We start from the raw sequence: 19,730 nt of genomic DNA, 5'->3' as shown, positions 1-19,730 counted from the left end.
AGTTGAAAAGTCTATAGATTTAACAGTGACAACTCAATCCATTTTCTTGCCTGTAATACCAAAATAAATGCCATAAAGTGTTCTTTCTGAGTGCAAGGATAATGCACAAACATGAGACAGTCCATTAGTTACTGCACAAGGGATTGAAAGACCTGGGACTGTTGAGAGATCAGTTGAAAACCATGCACAGCAGCTCAGGAGTTTAAATACAATTAAGTAAATAAATCTGAAAAGAAATGTCAGTCTTGGTAATAGTGACAATGGAACTGCTAAATGAAGGTACATCAGGGAACACAATCTGTCATCCTGAAACAATCTGGTGACTTCTGACTAAGAACAATGTGACTGCTCCTTAACAACCCTCTGAAATAACCTAACAAATGCTTTCATCACCTTCTCTGGGGCAATTAGGAATGAACAATGAATGCTATGTTGCCAGTGATACCCACATCCCAGGAAGAAGTTAAAGAAGAACTGAAGTTTCAGTGATTGTTGTTTCAGTTTCTGGTTATCTTTGAAATACAACATAGATTGCATTTTTTATAAACCATTGGTCAGGGGTTATATGTGAGAGTTGCTGTGTAAACAGTAACCACCTTTTACTTAAACAGTTCGATCAGTCCAAAGCCTTTGTGTTCATCCTCTGTAAACAGATATGGTGTAACAGTGGCAGAGTCTAGAGGACAGGAATGCTTCATTTAAATTAGCTCATAGTACAAGTGCAGTGATTGAGTCTCTGCGTTGAGACTATCATTGACCTGTTAAGTTTCAAGCACTGAATTACTGAGACACTTACTTAACCTTATCTTACTCTCATGTATATTCTTTCAACAGCTTTGCAGAAACTGCCTCATGTTTCAGAGCGATTTGGTCTGTTCAGTCTTTCAAGTGAAGCGCCTGCGGTTTGCCACAGTTAGAGTGGGCACAATCTTTCTACTGTGTCTGTGTGTTTAATTCTCAGATGTGTTGTGAAGGATACTTTATAGTGGTTGACTATTCTGGAATGTTGAACAGAACAAAAGTTATTACAGATCTAATTAATTATTAAATTATTTGTTAAGTACAGCAAATTTGTGATAAATTACAAGTGCTCCTTAGATCGTGTTCTTAAAGACAGAGATCCTGATGGATTTCAGGAAATGTCCACTTCTTGAACTCTTGCAACACCAACAGCAACTACTATAGAATCAAATAGTAAACCGCAGAAAGAAGGCTTTCAGTCCAGCAAAGTCTGTGATACCTTTTTCAAAGAGCAATCCGGGAACCTTCCTCCCCTGTTCTTTCTCTATCCCTCCATCCTTCTTCTCCATTTTGATTTCCTTATTGAAGGTTCTTACTTGCTCTTTGTTCTTCACCCCAAGAGGCAGCATATTCTGAATCCTAACCACATGGTGAACAAAGGGCCTTTCGCCAATTACCCTAATTCTGAGCTGGTGAATATGTAGCCAGTACATGGGCTATTATGATATTTGGTTTGATATACTTAGTCCTTTATCTAACAGAACAGATAATCACCTGTCTTTGGGTGTGTAGGTTTACTCCTGACCACCCTGTGTATATAGTATTGTTAAAAATCCAACAACACCAGGTTATAGTCCAACAGGTTTATTTGGAAGCGCTAGATTTCAGAGCATTGCTCCTTCATCAGCGGTTACTGACAAATCTACCACATGTAGCCAGGAATTTTATTCCTTATTACATATTCAATCTATTTTTGGCTATTTATGATTCCAGGTAATTTTAATTTGTTCCCTTCTTGAGTGAAAACTTGCTTCTTAAAAAACAATAAGTCATCATCAAAAGCCTTGTCCATGTAGTTAAGGGCACCAGAGCTGCACTACAGCAAAGTGCTATACAAATATAAGTTGTTGTTATCTCAATTTTTTTCTTTTATTTGCATTTATGTGATGTTCTGTCAAGTTAATTTTCCGGAAAACTAAAAGCTGAAACCTCGCAGCTGCTTCAGAAGCAGCTGTCCCACTGTCTGCCACGTTCTGCCAGAGTAACATTTTCACAACAAACTGTTCTGGGTGGGAGATGGATGAGGGAGGGGCACACGCGGGTGTGCGGACATTCTGAGAAAGCACAGGAAAATGAAAAGGGGCCAGAGAGAAGGAGCGTGAAACAGGCTCAGAAAGGTCAATGAGCAGTGGTTTTTGAAGAGAGTGGTGAAAGATAAAGAATTGGTGCTGTTGACAGGGACTTGGCCAGAGCGAGAGGCTGAGCAGCTGGTAAACTTGGACTGTGTCCAGTAGACATGGGCAGTAAGGAGCTGTGACAGATGCTAGTGCTTGTGCCTGTAGATGTGGCAGCAAAAGGCTTTTTGAGACAACGGTGTCGTTTGCAATTGTACTCAGCCCATCGAACAGGAACATTCACTCATTGAATCACATTGTCTGCAGGAGTGAAATGTTGCTTCTACTCTTACAACTTTACTTATATACTTACCTGCTCAGCCCGCCTCCTCTTTCCCATTATCCTGCAGCATTTCTTTACTGTCCTGATAGACATATTTGACTTTTAGCTGAAAATGTGTTGCTGGAAAAGCGCAGCAGGTCAGGCAGCATCCAAGGAACAGGAGAATCGACGTTTCGGGCATAAGCCCTTCTTCAGGAATGAGGAAAGTGTGTCCAGCAGGCTAAGATAAAAGGTAGGGAGGAGGGATTTGGGGGAGGGGCGTTGGAAATGCGATAGGTGGAAGGAGGTCAAGGTGAGGGTGATAGGCCGGAGTGGGGGTGGGGGCGGAGAGGTCAGGAAAAAGATTGCAGGTTAGGAAGGCAGTGCTGAGTTCGAGGGATTTGACTGAGACAAGGTGGGGGGAGGGGAAATGAGGAAACTGGAGAAATCCGAGTTCATCCCTTGAGGTTGGAGGGTTCCTAGGCGGAAGATGAGGCGCTCTTCCTCCAACCGTCGTGTTGCTATGGTCTGGCGATGGAGGAGTCCAAGGACCTGCATGTCCTTGGTGGAGTGGGAGGGGGAGTTAAAGTGTTCAACTCAACACTTTTAAATAATAATAATCATCATTGCAGAAAGTTGTCCCAGATACTGTAGGGTCTATCTGAGTGCATGTGTGTCTGTCTGCGTGAGATTGATACTGTAAAATAGACTTGATGTTGTGGAGTTTGGAAACTGTTTGGAAACCCTGGGCTGGAAGATAGTTGGAAACGTGCAAATGGTTCACAAATTCACGTCAGGGAAGGAAAAGCTCTCACCCTCACCAGCTCCACCAATAAGCTGTTATGGAAAGTAGCTGAATAAATGGGATCAAGGTAGACAAGCAGGAGGCTGGGAGAGCACAGCCAGACAGCAGCAGGAGGTGGGGAAGTCCAGTGTTTTGGGTATAACCCTTCTTCAGGATTCAAAGCAGATGGCAGTGGTTTCGTGGTAATGTCACTGGGCTAATAATCCAGAGCGGTGTAAAAACAATGACTGCAGATGCTGGAAACCAGATTCTGGATCAGTGGTGCTGGAAGAGCACAGCAATTCAGGCAGCATCCGAGGACAGGCAAAATCAGCCTCAGGCTAATGTTCTGGAGACAGGACCTCAAATCCCACCATGTCAGGTGTTTCAAATTTGAGTTCAATTAAACTTTGGAATGAAAAACTGACCAAACTGTAACCATTAATTGTTGTAAAAACCTGTCTGGTTCACTAATATCCTGAGGGAAGGGAATCTGTCACCCTCACCATTTGGTCTGGCCTAGGCATGACTCCAGACCTAGAGCCATGCGGTTCACCCTCAACTGCCCTCTGGGTAATGAGGGACAGGCAATAAATGCCAGCTTAGTGTGAAATATTCCTGTCACTACATCACTCTTTATTTCCACATGAACAGACCCTGACCCTCGTCCTGCCTCATTCAGAGTCTAGTACCAGAGTGTCAGTATCTCTGACAGTACCCTTTTGTTTTGTATGTTTTTTTTAGGGGAAAAAGAAAAAGAAAACTGTTCTCCTCCAAAACACAGAGAGTATCAGCAGTAACACACTGACTGCAGCACCAGCCAGCACAAAGTCAGTGCCCTAACCGAGGAGAAACACTACCCTTTCTTTTTGTTTTTCCCCACACCACTACCTAACTGCGGTAGTGTTTATATTTTTCCCCAGCATCCACGGTGTGTGTGTGCAGGTGTGAGACACAGTGAGAGACACAAGGTGTGCAAATCTTTATTCAATTCCCACCACCAGGAAGAAAGGAAACACCCGGGTGGCCAGTGACAAACACTGCCCTTCACATCAAAGGGTAATGCTGTGTGATCAAAACAGTGAAGGGGAGGGTAGGGACTAAATCAAAATAGAGTTGGAGGGGGAAATGATGCACTCCACTCCCTGCGGCGCCCACCTCTCCCTGAACAACTCCAGGGTGTTGATCGACACCGCGTGCTCCTTCTCCAAGGACACCCGGGCTCTAACGTAACCGCGGAAGAGGGGCAGGCAGTCGGCGCTAACGACCCCCTCCACAGCCCGCTGCCTGGACCTGTTGATGGCCAGTTTGGCCAGGACACTGCCCTTTCAATCTGTCAACCAGGGCTCCCTGACTGGACCAGATTAATAGCACCCCCCAATCCAGGGGATTGTGTTCTATGAGGTGTAGATAGCTGACCTCATTAGAATCACTTTACCAGCTTCCAATACCTTCATCCCATGAGTAAGTGCAAAGGAAAACTTCTCAAACCCACTCTGGTTTAAACTGAAGACACAACATCACTTTCTCAGGGTAAGTAGTGCTGACCTTGACATTATAAATGGACTCACTCTAACAGCAGGGATAGAGCAGCTATCATTACACCAGATCATTTAAAACCATTATGAACACGTTGAGTTTCTTCATTCTAGTTTCTCTCGTTCAAGAACAAATTAAAATGAGAGAGATCCTTACAGAGTGCTCATAAGGGAAAGTGCAAACTCAACAGTTCAGGCAGCATCTGTAGAGAGAGAAATGGTTAATGTTCCTGGTTAATGAACCTTCTTTGAATGATAAAAAGGTATGGATCACAAACCTACCTCACCTGCTGAATTTCTCCAGCAATTTCCATTTTTCTTTTAGATTTCCAGCAACGTTTATTTTGATTAAAATGGGTATCTCTTTAGAACATAAGGTACAGGGGCAGCATTAGGCCATTCAGCCCTTTCGGGTCTGCTCCACCATTCAATTGCCACGGCTGATACGTTTCTTAACCCGATTCTTCAGCTTTCTTCCTCTAACCCTTAATTTCCTGACCAATCAACAACTGATCTATCTCTGTCTTAAATACACTCAGTGACTTGGCCTCCACAGCCCTCTGCAGCAATGAGTTTCTGGCTGAAGAAATCCCTCCTCATTTCGGTTCTAAAGGGTCATGTCTTCACTCTGAGGCTGTGTCTTTGCGTCCTAGTCTCTCCTGCTAGTGGAAACACCTTCTCTATGCCCCCTCTATCCAGATGTCTCAGTATTCTGTACATTTCAGTATGATCCCCTCTCATCCTTCTCAAATCCAGTGAGTACAGATCCAGAGTCCTCTACCACTCCTCGTATGATAAGCCCTTCATCTCCAGGACCATTCTTGTTTGGAGAGGAACCATGGAATATCACATCTGAAGGGCCCAAAGGAACTTCAAATCAAAGCCTTTCAAAGAGAGAGAGGCACATCATAACAAACTGCTACAGAGTGAGCACGGGACTGGCTTAATCCCTTCCCCCTGCTCCCTCTTAGAAAGCCATCCTCAGTGGATTATGTTCCAAACTGCAGACATATTTACATTTCCCTCTTGCTGGAATACATTAGACGAGGAATTAAAAGCCAATTTCAAGCCTTGGTTGGATGTGCATCTGGGATAAAGGAGTAGTAGAGGACTCTGGATCTGTACTCACTGGATTTGAGAAGGATGAGAGGGTTCATACTGAAATGTACTATGAGGGTCACAGCTGAGCAAACCCCTGATCAACTTTACACTGTAAGTGAAAAGAAAGACAGTCTGTCCCTCTTTGCTGGAATTCAGAACGAGAGTGAAACTGCAGGAAACAGGAAGGAAGGCAAAGGCCTTTCAGCTGAGCTGTGAACAGAAGCCTCTCGAAATCATCTGCTCGCCTACCACCAGCAGAGCTCTTGATGTCACCCAACATAACAGCCATAACATGTCAGCATCTACTCTGCACAGAACTCAGAGATTGATTGGTGTATCCTTGATTAGCTTCGATCTCTTTTGTACTGATCTAAAATGTGAGAGTGCGATTTCTCCTGACATTTCGTAACTCAAACTCACTTTTTTAATATTTGAAGAAAGCTTTGTCAATTGGCTCCTTTTAAATCATAAATGTCTTAGGATTTGGGGAAAAAAGATATCCATGATGGATGGAAGGAGGGGAAGTTTTAGAAGTTCACCTTCAGGTGACAGACTGAGAGAATGCGAAGGAGAATGGACTTGACCTCTCCTCACCTGGTGCCTCATTGTTAGGGCTGTGCTGTCAGGAAGTGTGACAAATTGGAGAACCTCTCCCAGGAGCTAGTTGTAATAGCCATCAAAAAGATGCATTGCAGAAATGGAGCAAGGCTCCTTAGAGAGCACCTTCCACACCCACAATCACTTCCATCTAGAAGGAGCAGGCTGCAGATACATGAGATCACCACTCCCTACAAGCTCTCCTGAAACCACATCCTGATTTGGAAATATATTGCTGTTGCTTCCTATCACTGTATCAAAATCCTGGAAGTCCATCCCAAGGACAGCAGAGGTTCAAGAAGGCAGCTTACCACTACCTTCTCAAGGGCAATTAGAGATGAGCAACACAATGACCTTGCTGGCTACACCCACATTAGCTCAGTTTAGAATGTTTCTCATTTATTGTATGCATTATAATTGTGTCCTTAGGATTTTACTGAAGTGCATTATATTATAGGTGGCCCACGTGTGTAATCTCTACAGGGTGTGGATTTGTGGTCAGTTTGAGATTTAAGGTCGGCAGCCTAACCCACTTTGACATTTACTATAAACCTTCCCTACCTGATTTCCAAAGCACACAACTTAGGAATTCATTGAAGCCTGACATGATCACCAGCAGTGGTGAATAGATCTCTCAGACAGTGCCATTGTGTCAGAGAGTAATAAATCTGAACTTTACGATAATATAAAACTGTAAGTGTGACATTATTGGTTATAAATTAGAAATTAAATCACTTGGCCTGCTGAAGACCCATCTGTGGCCTTATTCAAAGATTGTCTGATAGATTTTTCAGACATTTTGAGCAATAGAAAAGTTTAATTTGCAACAGCGTTGCATTTTAAAGTATGATTGCATACCTCATCATTTACTTGAATAATGTAGAATAAATCACAATGATTTTATCTTGGTTCTATTTTACAGCCATTCACTGGTCCTCCTTGCAACAGACCAGCTATCAGGTGGGTACATAGTGTCAGAGAGCAGAAAGGAGATAGCTATTTAATGGCTGAGGTTTACTATCTGATAATATTGGCGTCTGTTTTCTTGTTTATCAGATAGTGTTTGACCTGCCGTGTATTTCCCAACATTCTCTATTTGTCCCTTTTAAACCTGCAGGCAATTCTCATGCCATTTTCACTGAATCATTGTAAATGTTTTGGTGGAGACTCTTGTGAATGCACATTTCATTCCAGATTCTCTCCCTAACACTTATTTATGCAAGAATTTGCAGTTTCAGATAAGACCTGAAAGAGCTGTTGATTTAATCACTATCTCAGACTGGAGAAAAAATGAAGATATGTGACAATATTACCTACTTTGAAAATACATTTTATTTTCATGTTTTTATTGACAGTTTCTTGTACAGAGGCTGCTGCACCACATGTTGCTTGAACAGACACATTAAGGATTGGATCCAGGCTGTGTTTTCTGTGTTTGAATGTGATGTCTTTCTGTCAATACACAACTTGGCCAAGTACTTAGCCTCACCTCCTCAAGGTGACACTTAGAGCTGACTCCTGCATGGCCAGCTTTTCAGGACCTCTGGTAACCAAGCCAAATGTGACCTTCGGTGTTCCTTTGCACTCAGTTCGGGAGGACAATAGGAACAGCCTGATATTTGGGCAGCCCAGTTCTCCCGAAATCCTTTCCAGATTGATGTCCCTGAGAGGAAACTCCATGAAACTGTACAGATTAGGAGCTGGAGTAGGCCATTCAGCCCCTCAAGTCTGCACCTTCCTTTAATACGATCATGGCTGATGTGAACTCCACTCTCCTGCCTGCTCTCCATAACTCTTCACCTCATGACTAATTAAAAATCTGTCTATCTCCTCTTTAAATTTACTCAGTGTCATGTCAACCACTATACTCCGGGGAGTGAATTCCACAGATTCACAACCCATTCAGAAAAGGAATTTCTCCTCATCTCTGATTTAAAACAGCTGCCCCGTATCTTAAATCTATGCCCTCTTGTTCTCCATTGCTGCGTAAGGGGAAATGATCTCCTCTACATCCTCTTTGTCAATCCCCTTTAGCATCTTATATTCCTTAATTTGATCTCCTCCCAGCGAGTATAAGACTAAACTGCTCAATCTCTCCTGATAAGACAAACTCCTAATTTCTGGAATTAATCGAGTGAACCTTCTCTGAACCCTCCTCAAGCAATGGGACCAACATTGTACACAGTACTCCAGGTATGGTCTCACCAATAAGGAGAAAGTGGGTACTGCAGATGCTGGAGATCAGAGTCGAGAGTGTGGTGCTGGAAAAGCACAGCAGGTCAGGCAGCATCCGAGGAGCAGGATTTCCTGATGAAGGGCTCTTGCCTGAAATGGCGATTCTCCTGCTCCTCCAATGTGCTTTACCAGCACCACACCCTCGACTCTGGTCTCACTAATACCTTATACAGTGCAGCAACAATTCCTTACTTTTATATTCTATTCTTTAGGAATAAATTCTAAAACTCCATTTCCCTTCCTTATTACCTGCTTTTCCTGTAAACTAGGTTTCTGTGACTCATGCTCAAGAACACAGAGATCCCTCTGCCCTGAAGCACTCTGACATTTCTCTCCATTCTGATAATAAGTTGCCTTTCTATTCTTCAGACCAAAATGGATCATTTCAACTCTGCATTCCTGTTTCCCCCAATGACCTTTGACACCCCTGTTATTTAAGAATCTATTTACCTCTGAATTAAAACTATTCAATGATCCTGCTTCTACCAATCTCTGGGGAAGTGATTTCCAAAGACTCTTAAACTCCCGAGTGAAAGAAAATCTCCTAACTTAAAAGAGAGAATCCTATTTTAAAATTGCATTTCCTAGTTCTAGTCTCTCCCAAAGGGGGGAACATCCTTTCAGCACCTTCCCCGTCAGTTTCATAAAAATCTGTCAAAATTTTCAAGCAGCCAAACAGATGGCTGAGTTGTTCAGCAAAAAAGGAATAAAAACAATGGGGATTGGGGATTGTTTAGACAGTTAGATACACAATGGACGAGGCTTTCAATATCACAGAACAGCATTGTATCCAGTACATCAAATATTTTAATGCATCTGAAGACTTTTCCACTTTTAAAATATTATTATTCCATTTGGCAGCTTGTCAGTTATTTTAAGTAACAGCCTGGTAATATATTATTTAATGGACACTTACTTTTCCAATCAAACTAATGTTATTACACACTTCATAAGCAAAGTTATCACTTAGATTGTAGTGGTTCATGATGAGCTGGAAAGGAGGCAACTCCACAATTTAACATTTTTTTGTACATATTCTGAAAAACTCCCTTCCAGAATTGTTCTGGAAACATCTGACCAACAGTGTGTAGGGTTCACCATCCCCCTTTTCCCCCTCAAATGAAAATAATGGGATTTAGAAATAGCGATTGGAAGTTCACCTTCACCACTCAATGGGAATATTTTTCTAATTCCCAACCCACTGTCTTTTTTGTGTGAGTGAAACACAGACAACAGAGATGACCAGGTCGATTGCTTTTCCACACTGAATTATCTGAATTTATCCAGAGGCAGCAGTGAAAGTCTGTACTGGGCATCGCTGGAACAAGGAGATAACTGGTCAGTTTTCTCCTAATGAGAGCAGGTGACTTATTTTGCCTGTGTGCATGTCCCACTTGGTAAGTATTGCACTCTCCCTTATCCATTACCCTTTCTAATAACAGTCACGTCAAAATCTCATTGAAAATATTGTTAATTGGAAATAAATGCAGCAAGTTTATTTTCTGTCATTAGCAGTGAGCTTGTGTTGTACTATTGACAAACATCAGACTTTTTTAACCAATATCCTTTTTGCAAACTGTAATTGCAAAAAAAAGGCTCTTTAAGAAATTAATTCCTTTAATGACAGGCAATAAAAGATGTACTCTTTCTTCCATCGCATTAAGTAGTAAATTGTTATGTTGCTTATAACCCACCACCTGATACCCAGTAAATTAATGCTCTATATAATAATGTTGAAATTATAAACAACAGGAAATAAATTATGTTTTTCCTGAGTGTAACATTTTTATTAGATTTTCTAAGTCTTGAGCCTAATGATTATGACTTACTTTCGGTGATTTGCCCTGTTGTTTTCTCCGGAGAGGTTGTTCCATTAGGCCCGAAGTACTTTCTTCACCAGATAATCTTCCTTCATCTTCTGCCATTGATATTTCCAGCTGCAGGTTGGAAGGTGCACAGAGGAGGTGAGTCAAGTACCATTTACACAACAGTCCTTTGCAAAGTGCAGTCCTGAAATTCTGATCATATCGAAGAGAGATTTAAAAGGGACAGGCATGATCACACTTTTGAAAAAGAAACAGAAAATACTGTCATCTGGACCATTTGTCGCACAGGGAGTTGTGAAACTTACTAAACAGAAACCGAGAGAAATGCAGATGCTATAAATCAGAAACAAAAACAGAAATTGCTGACAAAGTAAGCAGGTCTGGCAACATCTGCAGTGAGAAATCAAGAGTTAATGTTTGGATCAAATGATCCTTTCTCAGAACCCTTGTAAAATTTGTTCTCCTGCATGTAAAATCAATTTTAGCCCATCTATCATTGAAACCTTTAAACATTCATATCTCATCTCAATACATTATTCATCTTTAACTCTCACCTTGCACTAAATCCCACTTGCCCATCACCCCTCCCTTGCTGCACTATCTGACAGTCCGGGTCCCTTAAAACCCCAGGTTTAGTGTTTTCACCTGAAGGTTGACTTGTCTCTTTGAACTTGTTCTTCTCCCTTTAACTCTACAAACCGACAGAAGTCTCCAATCCTGCACCTCTCCACTCAGTCACACAAAGGGAGGTTGGGTTTCTGCGCTCAGCATTTTATGATGAAGGTCTTATGCTTGAAACGTCGATTCTCCTGCTCCTTGGATGCTACCTGACCTACTGTGCTTTTCCAGCACCGCACTCTTTGACTCTGATCACCAGTATCTGCAGTCCTCACTTTCTCCCAATTCATTTCCTACCCCCGTTCCACTGGTAGAAAAATTTAGAACCAGAAGACACAGATTTAAACTGAATTGCTAAAGAATTTCTATCATTGATAGTCACAGGTGAGGTGCCTGAAGACTGGAGGTTGACTAAAATGGTGCCATTGTTTAAGAAGGGTGGTAAGGACAAGCCAGGGAACGATAGACCAGTGAGCCTGATGTAAGTGGTGGGCAAGTTGTTGGAGGGAATCCTGAGGGACAGGATGGACATGTATTTGGAAAGGCAAGGACTGATTAGGGATAGTCAACATGGCTTTAGACCATAAGACCATAAGACATAGGAGTGGAAATAAACCCATTCGGCCCATCGAGTCCACTCCGCCATTTAATCATGGCTAATGGGCATTTCAACTCCACTTACCCATATTCGCCCATAGCCCTTAATTCCTTGTGACAGCACGAATTTATCAATCCCTGCCTTGAAGACATATAGCGTCCCAGCCTCCACTGCACACCGCGGCAATGAATTCCACAGGCCCACCACTCTCTGGCTGAAGAAATGTCTCCGCATTTCTGTTCTGAATTTACCCCCTCTAATTCTAAGACTGTGCCCACGGGTCCTAGTCTCCTCGCCTAACGGAAACAATTTCCTAGCGTTCACCCTTTCCAAGCCATGTATTATCTTGTAAGTTTCTATTAGATCTCCCCTTAACCTTCTAAACTCCAATGAATACAATCCCAGGATCCTCAGCCGTTCCTCATATGTTAGACCTACCATTCCAGGGATCATCCGTGTGAATCTCCGCTGGACACGCTCCAGTGCCAGTATGTCCTTCCTGAGGTATAGGGCCCAAAACTGGACACAGAACTCCAAATGGGGCCTAACCAGAGCTTTATAAAGTCTCAGTAGCACATCGCTGCTTTTATATTCCAACCCTCTTGAGATAAATGACAACATTGCATTCGCTTTCTTAATCACGGATTCAACCTGCATGTTTACCTTTAGAGAATCCTCAACTAGCACTCCCAGATCCCTTTATACTTTGGCTTTACGAATTTTCTCACCGTTTAGAAAGTAGTCCATGCTTGTATTCTTTTTCCCAAAGTGCAAGACCTCGCATTTGCTCACATTGAATTCCATCAGCCATTTCCTGGACCACTCCTCCAAACTGTCTAGATCCTTCTGCAGCCTCCCCACTTCCTCAGTACTACCTGCCTGTCCACCTAACTTTGTATCATCGGCAAACTTTGCTAGAATGCCCCCAGTCCCTTCATCCAGATCATTAATATATAACGTGAACAGCTGCGGCCCCAACACTGAACCCTGCGGGACACCACTTGTCACCAGATGCCATTCCGAAAAAGAACCTCTTATCCCAACTCTCTGCCTTCTGTCAGACAGCCAATCCTCAATCCATACCAGTAGCTCACCTCGAACACCATGAGCCCTCACATTACTCAGCAGCCTCCCGTGTGGCACCTTATCAAAGGCCTTTTGGAAGTCTAGATAGACCACATCCACTGGGTTTCCCCGGTCTAACCTACTTGTCACCTCTTCAAAGAATTCTAACTGGTTTTTCAGGCACGACCTCCCTTTACTAAATCCATGTTGACTTGTTCTAATCCGACCCTGCTCTTCCAAGAATTTAGAAACCTCATCCTTAACGATGGATTCTAGAATTTTACCAACAACCGAGGTTAGGCTAATTGGCCTATAATTTTCCATCTTTTGTCTTGCTCCTTTCTTGAACAAGGGGGTTACAACAGCGGTCTTCCAATCATCCGGGACTTTCCCTGACTCCAGTGACTTTTGAAAGATCTCAACCAATGCCTCCGCTATTTCCTCAGCCACCTCCCTCAGAACTCTAGATGTAGCCCGTCGGGGCCAGGAGATTTATCAATTTTAAGACCTTTTAGCTTTTCTAGCACTATCTCTTTTGTAATGGCAACCATACTCAACTCAGCTCCCTGACTCCCTTTAATTGTTGGGATACTCCCTATAATTGTGGGCGGCACGGTGGCACGTGGGCGGCACGGTGGCAGTGGGCGGCACGGTGGCACGTGGGCGGCACGGTGGCACAGTGGTTAGCACTGCTGCCTCGCAGCGCCTGAGACCCGGGTTCAATTCCCGCCTCAGGCGACTGACTGTGTGGAGTTTGCACGTTCTCCCCGTGTCTGCGTGGGTTTCCTCCGGGTGCTCCGGTTTCCTCCCACAGTCCAAAGATGTGCAGGTCAGGTGAATTGGCCATGCTAAATTGCCCGTAGTGTTACCTAAGGGGTAAATGTAGGGGTATGGGTGGGTTGCGCTTCGGCGGGGCGGTGTGGACTTGTTGGGCCGAAGGGCCTGTTTCCACACTGTAAGTAATCTAATCTAATTACTCATGTCTTCCACTGTGAAGACTGATGCAAAGTACTTAAGTTCTCCTGCTATTTCCTTATCTCCCATCACTAGCCTTCCAGCATCAGTTTGAAGTGGCCCAATGTCTACTTTTGCCTGTCATTTGTTTCTTATGTATTGAAAGAAACTTTTACTATCATTTCTAATATTACTGGCTAGCCTACCTTCATATTTGATCCTCTCCTTCCTTATTTCTCTCTTTGTTATCCTCTGTTTGTTTTTGTAGCCTTCCCAATCTTCTGATTTCCCAGTGCTTTTGACCACTTTATAGGCTCTCTCTTTTTCTTTGATAGATTTTCTGACTTCCTTTGTCAGCCATGGCTGTCTAATCCCTCCCCAGATAATCTTTCTCTTCTTGGGGATGAACCTCTCTACTGTGTCCTCAATTTTACCCACAAACTCCTGCCATTTTTGCTCTACTGTCTTCCCCACTAGGCTCTGCTTCCAGTCTATTTTCGTCAGTTCCTCTTTCATGCCCTCATAGTTACCTTTGTTTAACTGTAACACCATTACATCCGATTTTGCCTTCTCTCTTTCAAACTGCAGACTGAACTCTACCATATTATGATCGCTGCTTCCTAAGTGTTCCCTTACTTTAAGATCTTTTATAAAGTCTGGTTCATTACATAGCACTAAGTCCAGAATAGCCTGCTCCCTTGTGGGCTTCATGACAAGCTGTTCCAAAAAGCCATCCTGTAAGCATTCCATGAATTCCCTTTCTTTGGATCCACTGGCAACATTATTTACCCAGTCCACCTGCATATTGAAGTCCCCCATGATCACCGTGACCTTGTCTTGTGCATGGGTAATCATGTCTCACAAACCTGATTGACTTTTTTGAAGAAGTAACAAAGAGGATTGATGAGGGCAGAGCAGTAGATGTGATCTATATGGACTTCAGTAAGGCATTTGACAAGGCTTAATCGAGACATATAAGATAATCAGGAGGATAGATAGGGTGGATAGCGAGAGCCTTTTTTATTGGATGGTGAAGGCTAACATGAGGGGACATAGCTTTAAATTGAGGGGTGATAGATATAGACCAAATATCAGAGATAGGTTCTTTACTCAGAGAGTAGTAGGGGCGTGGAATGGCCTGCCTGCAACAGCAGTAGACTCGCCGATGTTAAGGGCATTAAAATGGTCATTGGACATACATATGGATAATAATGGAATGGTGTAGGTTAGATGGGCATCAGATTAGCTTTACGTCAGCGTAACATTGGGGGCTTGCACTGCGCTGTAACGTTCTATGTTCTGTGTTCTATATTTTCCCCATGGGACACTGGTTAGCAAGGCTGGATCTCATGGAATACAGGGAGAAGTAGCCATTTGGATACAGAACTGGCTCAAAGGTAGAAGACAGAAGGTGGTGGTGGAGGGTTGTTTTTCAGACTGAAGGCCTGTGACCAGTGCAGTGCCACAAGGATCGGTGCTGGGTCCACTACTTTTCATCATTTATATAAATGATTTGGATGAGACCATAAGAGGTACAGTTAGTAAGTTTGCAGATGACACCAAAATTGGAGGTGTAGTGGACAGCGAAGAAGGTTACCTCAGATTACAACAGGATCTCGATCAGATGAGCCAATGGGCTGAGGAGTGGCAGATGGAGTTTAGTTTAGGTAAATGCGAGGTGCTGCATTTTGGGAAAGCAAATCTTAACACAATTTGTACACTTAATAGTAAGGTCTTGGGGAGTGTTGCTGAACAAAGAGAGCTTGGAGTGCAGTTCATAGCTCCTTGAAAGTGGAGTCGCAGGTAGAAAGGATAGTGAAGAAGGCGTTTGGTATGCTTTCTTTTATTGGTCAGAGTATTGGGTACAGGAGTTGGGAGGTCATGTTGCGGCTGTACAGGACATTGGTTAGGCCACTGTTGGAATATTGCATGCAATTCTGGTCTCCTTCCTATCAGAAAGATGTAGTGAAACTTGAAAGGGTTCAGCAAAGATTTACAGGAATGTTGCCAGGGTTGGAGGATTTGAGCCACAGGGAGAGGCTGAGCAGGCTGGGGCTGTTTTCCCTGGAGCATCGGAGGCTGAGGGGTGACCTTATAGAGATCTATAAAATCATGAAGGACATGGATAGGATAAATAGACAAAGTATTTTCTCTGGGGTCAGGGAGTCCAGAACTAGAGGGTATAGATTTAGGGTGAGAGGGGAAAGATATAAAAGAGACCTGAGGGGCAACGTTTTCATGCAGAGGGTGGTGCGTGTATGGAATGAGCTGCCAGAGGATGTGGTGGAGGCTGGTACAATTGCAACATTTAAAAGGCATCTGGATGGGTATATGAATAGGAAGGGTTTGGAGGGATATGGAAAATGGGACTATATTAGGTTGGGATATCTGATCAGCATGGACTATTAGACCGAAGGGTCTGTATCCATGCTGTACATCTCAATGACTCTGTAACCAAATGTGACATGAGAAAAAGCTTTTATGATGTGGAGAGTCTGTAATGTGCTGCCTGAAAGTGTGGAAGAGAAACATTCAATTGCAGCGTTTGAAAGTCAATTGGATTAACCCATCGAGAGCGATGACAATGGGCGTTAGAGAGGAGGTGGCTGATTTACTGTGTCAGACACTGACTGAGCTGAATGATCACTACTCCCTGGATCATGATCGTAGACCCTCATCAAAACCAGGCTCTTGGACATTTTAGTATCAACTCCTTTGGCTCAGCAATCATCCAGAAATCATTAAAAGTGGCAGGAAAGGTAGAGAGAGCAGTTAATAAAGTATTGTAGGCATAATAAATACTCACAGAACCAGAAACAAGGAAACTATGCTGAACTTGTATAAGACTCTGTGTCAATCTCAGCCGGAGTATTGTGTACAGTTCAGGGTCCCATACTTCAGGGATGATGCGAACACATCAGTAAGAGTGCAGAAGTACTTTATGACAATGGTTCCAGGGATGAGAAACTGCAGAAATTAGGATAATTTGGAGAAGCTGAGACTGTTCTCCATGGAGAGAATAAAGCTAAGTGAAGATTTAACACCAATTTTCAAAACCTTGAGTGGTCTGGACAGAGAGAACAGGGAGAAACCATTGTTGCTCGGAAGAGGTCCAAGTAGCAGAGGACACAAATTTAAAGTGCTTTTCAAGAGAAGCAATGCAAGATGAAAGAATCTTTTTCACTCAGCGATTAGAGCAGGGTCTGGAATGCACTGCCTCAGTGTAGTGGAGGCAGGTTCAATTGAGGCATTCAAGACATCATTAGATAATTATTCAAAATTGAAACATATTGCAACATTATGGGAAAAACCTGGATATTAACGCAAGGTTAAAATGTTCAGAGAGCTGGTGCAGACATAATGAGCCAAATGGACTCTGTCTGCAATGTGACTATTGTATGATTTGTCTGAAGGTGCTCTGATGAACAGCTATGAAATGGTTTTCTACATTCAATAGGCATTAAATAAATTGACTTTGTCATTGTTAAAGCCTCATTAAAGCGGTTACCAAAAGGAATTACTCTAAAGCTTTATATCTGTTCTGAGAGATAGCACTAATCATAAATGAGTTTACTGTAATTAATTGCCACTTATATCTAGATGGATTCAGTATGACTCAATTTCTCAGCTCCAGGACATCTCTGCAGGAGTTCCTCAGGGTAGTGTCCTAGGCCCAACCATCTTCAGCTGCTTCCTCAATGACCTTCCCTCCATCATTAGGTCAGAAGTGGGGCTGTTCATTGATGATTGCACAATGTTCAGCACCATTCATAATACTGAAGCAATCCATGTTTAAATGCAACAAAGGTAAAAGTCACGCAACACCAGGTCATAGTCCAACAGGTTTATTTGGAAGCACTAGCTTTTGGAGTGCTCTGAAAGCTAGCACTTTCAAATACACCTGTTGTACTATAACCTGATGTTGTGTGATTTTTAACTGCATCCACCCCAGTCCAACACCAGCACCTCCACATCATAAATGCAAAAAGATCTGGACAATATCCTGGCTTGGGCTGAAAAGTGCAAAGTAACATTCGTGCCACACATCTACCAGGCTATGATCATTTCTAACAAGGGAGAATCTCATCATCGCTCCTTGCCATTCAATGATGTTACCAACATTGAATACCCACTATCAACATTCTGAGGGTTACCAATGGCCAGAAATTCAACTGGACTCACCACATACACAGTAGCTACAAGAGCAGGACAGAGGCTGTAGCACGTAACTCACCTCCTAACTCCCCAAATCTATCTATCATCGACAAGGCACAAGTCAGGAGTGTAATGGAATACTCCCCACATGCCTGGATGGGTGCCGCTCCAACAACACTCAAGAAGCTTGACATCATCCAGGACAATTTAACCTGCTTGATTGACACCACATCTGTGGTCATTCAATCTCTCCACCACCGATGCTCAGTAGCAGCAGTGTGCACCACCTACAAGATGCTCTGCAGAAATTCACCAAAGATCCTTAGGGAGCTCCTTCCAAATTCACAACCACTTTCAGTTAGAAAGGGATTGACAGCAGATACATGGGAATGCCACTATCCGAACGTTTCCCTCCAAGCCATTCACCATCCAACTTGGAATTAACTCGCTGTTCCTTTACTGTTACTGGGTCAAAATCCTGGAATTCCCTCCCATAGGGCATTGTGGGTCACTGACAGCACATGGACTGCAACGGTTCAAGAAGGCATAGAACATAGAACAATACAGCGCAGAACTGGCCCTTCGACCCTCAGTGTTTTACTGACCTGTGAACTATTCTCAGCACGTCCCCCTACACTATACCATCATCATCCATGTGCTTATCTAAGGACTGTTTAAATCCCCCTAATGTGACTGAGTTGACTACATTGGCAGGTGGGGCATTCCATGCCCTTACCACTCTCTGAGTAAAGAACATACCTCTGACATCTGTCATAAATCTATCACACCTCAATTTGTAGTTATGCCTTATTGTACAAACCGACGTCATCATCCTAGGAAAAAGACTTTCACTGTCTACCCTATCTAATCCTCTGATCATCTTGCATGTCTCTATCAAATCCCCCCTTAGCCTTCTTCTTGCCAATGAGGACAGACCCAAGTCTCTCTGCCTTTCCTCATAAGACCTTCCCTCCAGACCAGGCAACATCCTGGTAAATCTCCTCTGCAACTTTTCCAATGCTTCCACATCCTTCCTGTAATGGGGCAACCAGAACTGTACACAATATTCCAAGTGTGGCCACACTAGCGTTTTGTATAGTTGCAGCATGATATTGTGGCTCTGGAATTCAATCCCTCTATAAATAAAACCTAACACACTGTATGCCTTCTTAATAACACAATCCACCTGGGTGGCAACTTTCAGGGATCTATGTACATGTTCTCCAAGATCCCACTGCACATCCACACTACCAAGAATTTTTCCATTGACCCAGTACTCTGCCTTCCTGTTATTCTTCCCAAAGTGCATCACCTCACATTTAGCTGCATTGAACTCCATTTGCCACCTCTCAGCCCAATTCTGCAGTTTATCCAAGTCCCCCTGCAACCTGTAACATTCTTCCAAACTGTCCACTACACCACCGGCTTTAGTGTCGTTTACAAACTTACTAATCCATCCGCCCATGCCTGTGTCTAAATCATTTATAAAAATGACTAACAGCAGTGGTCCCAAAACAGACCCTTGTGGCACACCACTAAGTAACCAGACTCCAAGCTGAATATTTTCCATCAACCACCACTCGCTGCCTTCTTTCAGAAAGCCAGTTTCTAATCCAAACTGCTAAATCACCCTCAATTCCATGCCTCTGCATTTTCTCCATCAGCCTATCATGTGGAACCTTATCAAAGGCTTTACTGAAGTCCATGTATACCACGTCAACTGCCCTACCCTCATCCACATGCTTGGTCATCTTCTCAAAAAACTCAATGAGATTTGTGAGACATGACCTGCCCTTACGAAATTGTGTTGACTGTCTGAAATCAAATTGTTGCTTGCTAGATGATTATAAATCCTATATCTT

General features: G+C 43.1%; 1 protein-coding gene across 3 annotated transcripts in view; it reads right to left on the bottom strand.

The window, feature by feature from the left end:
• LOC148142123 (uncharacterized) overlaps positions 1–19,730 on the bottom strand; it is a 224,929-nt gene that overhangs the window by 123,670 nt on the left and 81,529 nt on the right. For all 3 annotated transcript variants that reach the window (XR_015752196.1, XM_087976991.1, XM_087976992.1), the window contains exon 4: positions 10,482–10,589. Coding sequence is in view for 2 of the 3 variants with exons in the window: in XM_087976991.1 (XP_087833117.1) it covers positions 10,526–10,589 (64 nt within the window). In the remaining variant the exon portion in view is untranslated. The remainder of the gene's footprint in view (positions 1–10,481; positions 10,590–19,730) is intronic.

Source organism: Chiloscyllium plagiosum, unplaced genomic scaffold, assembly GCF_037043375.1.
Source record: "Chiloscyllium plagiosum isolate Xiang-an unplaced genomic scaffold, Cpla_swu_hap1 HiC_scaffold_30, whole genome shotgun sequence".
NCBI lineage: Eukaryota > Metazoa > Chordata > Chondrichthyes > Orectolobiformes > Hemiscylliidae > Chiloscyllium > Chiloscyllium plagiosum.
Note: the sequence above shows the minus strand (reverse complement) of the source record. Positions and strands in the feature narration are given on the sequence as shown.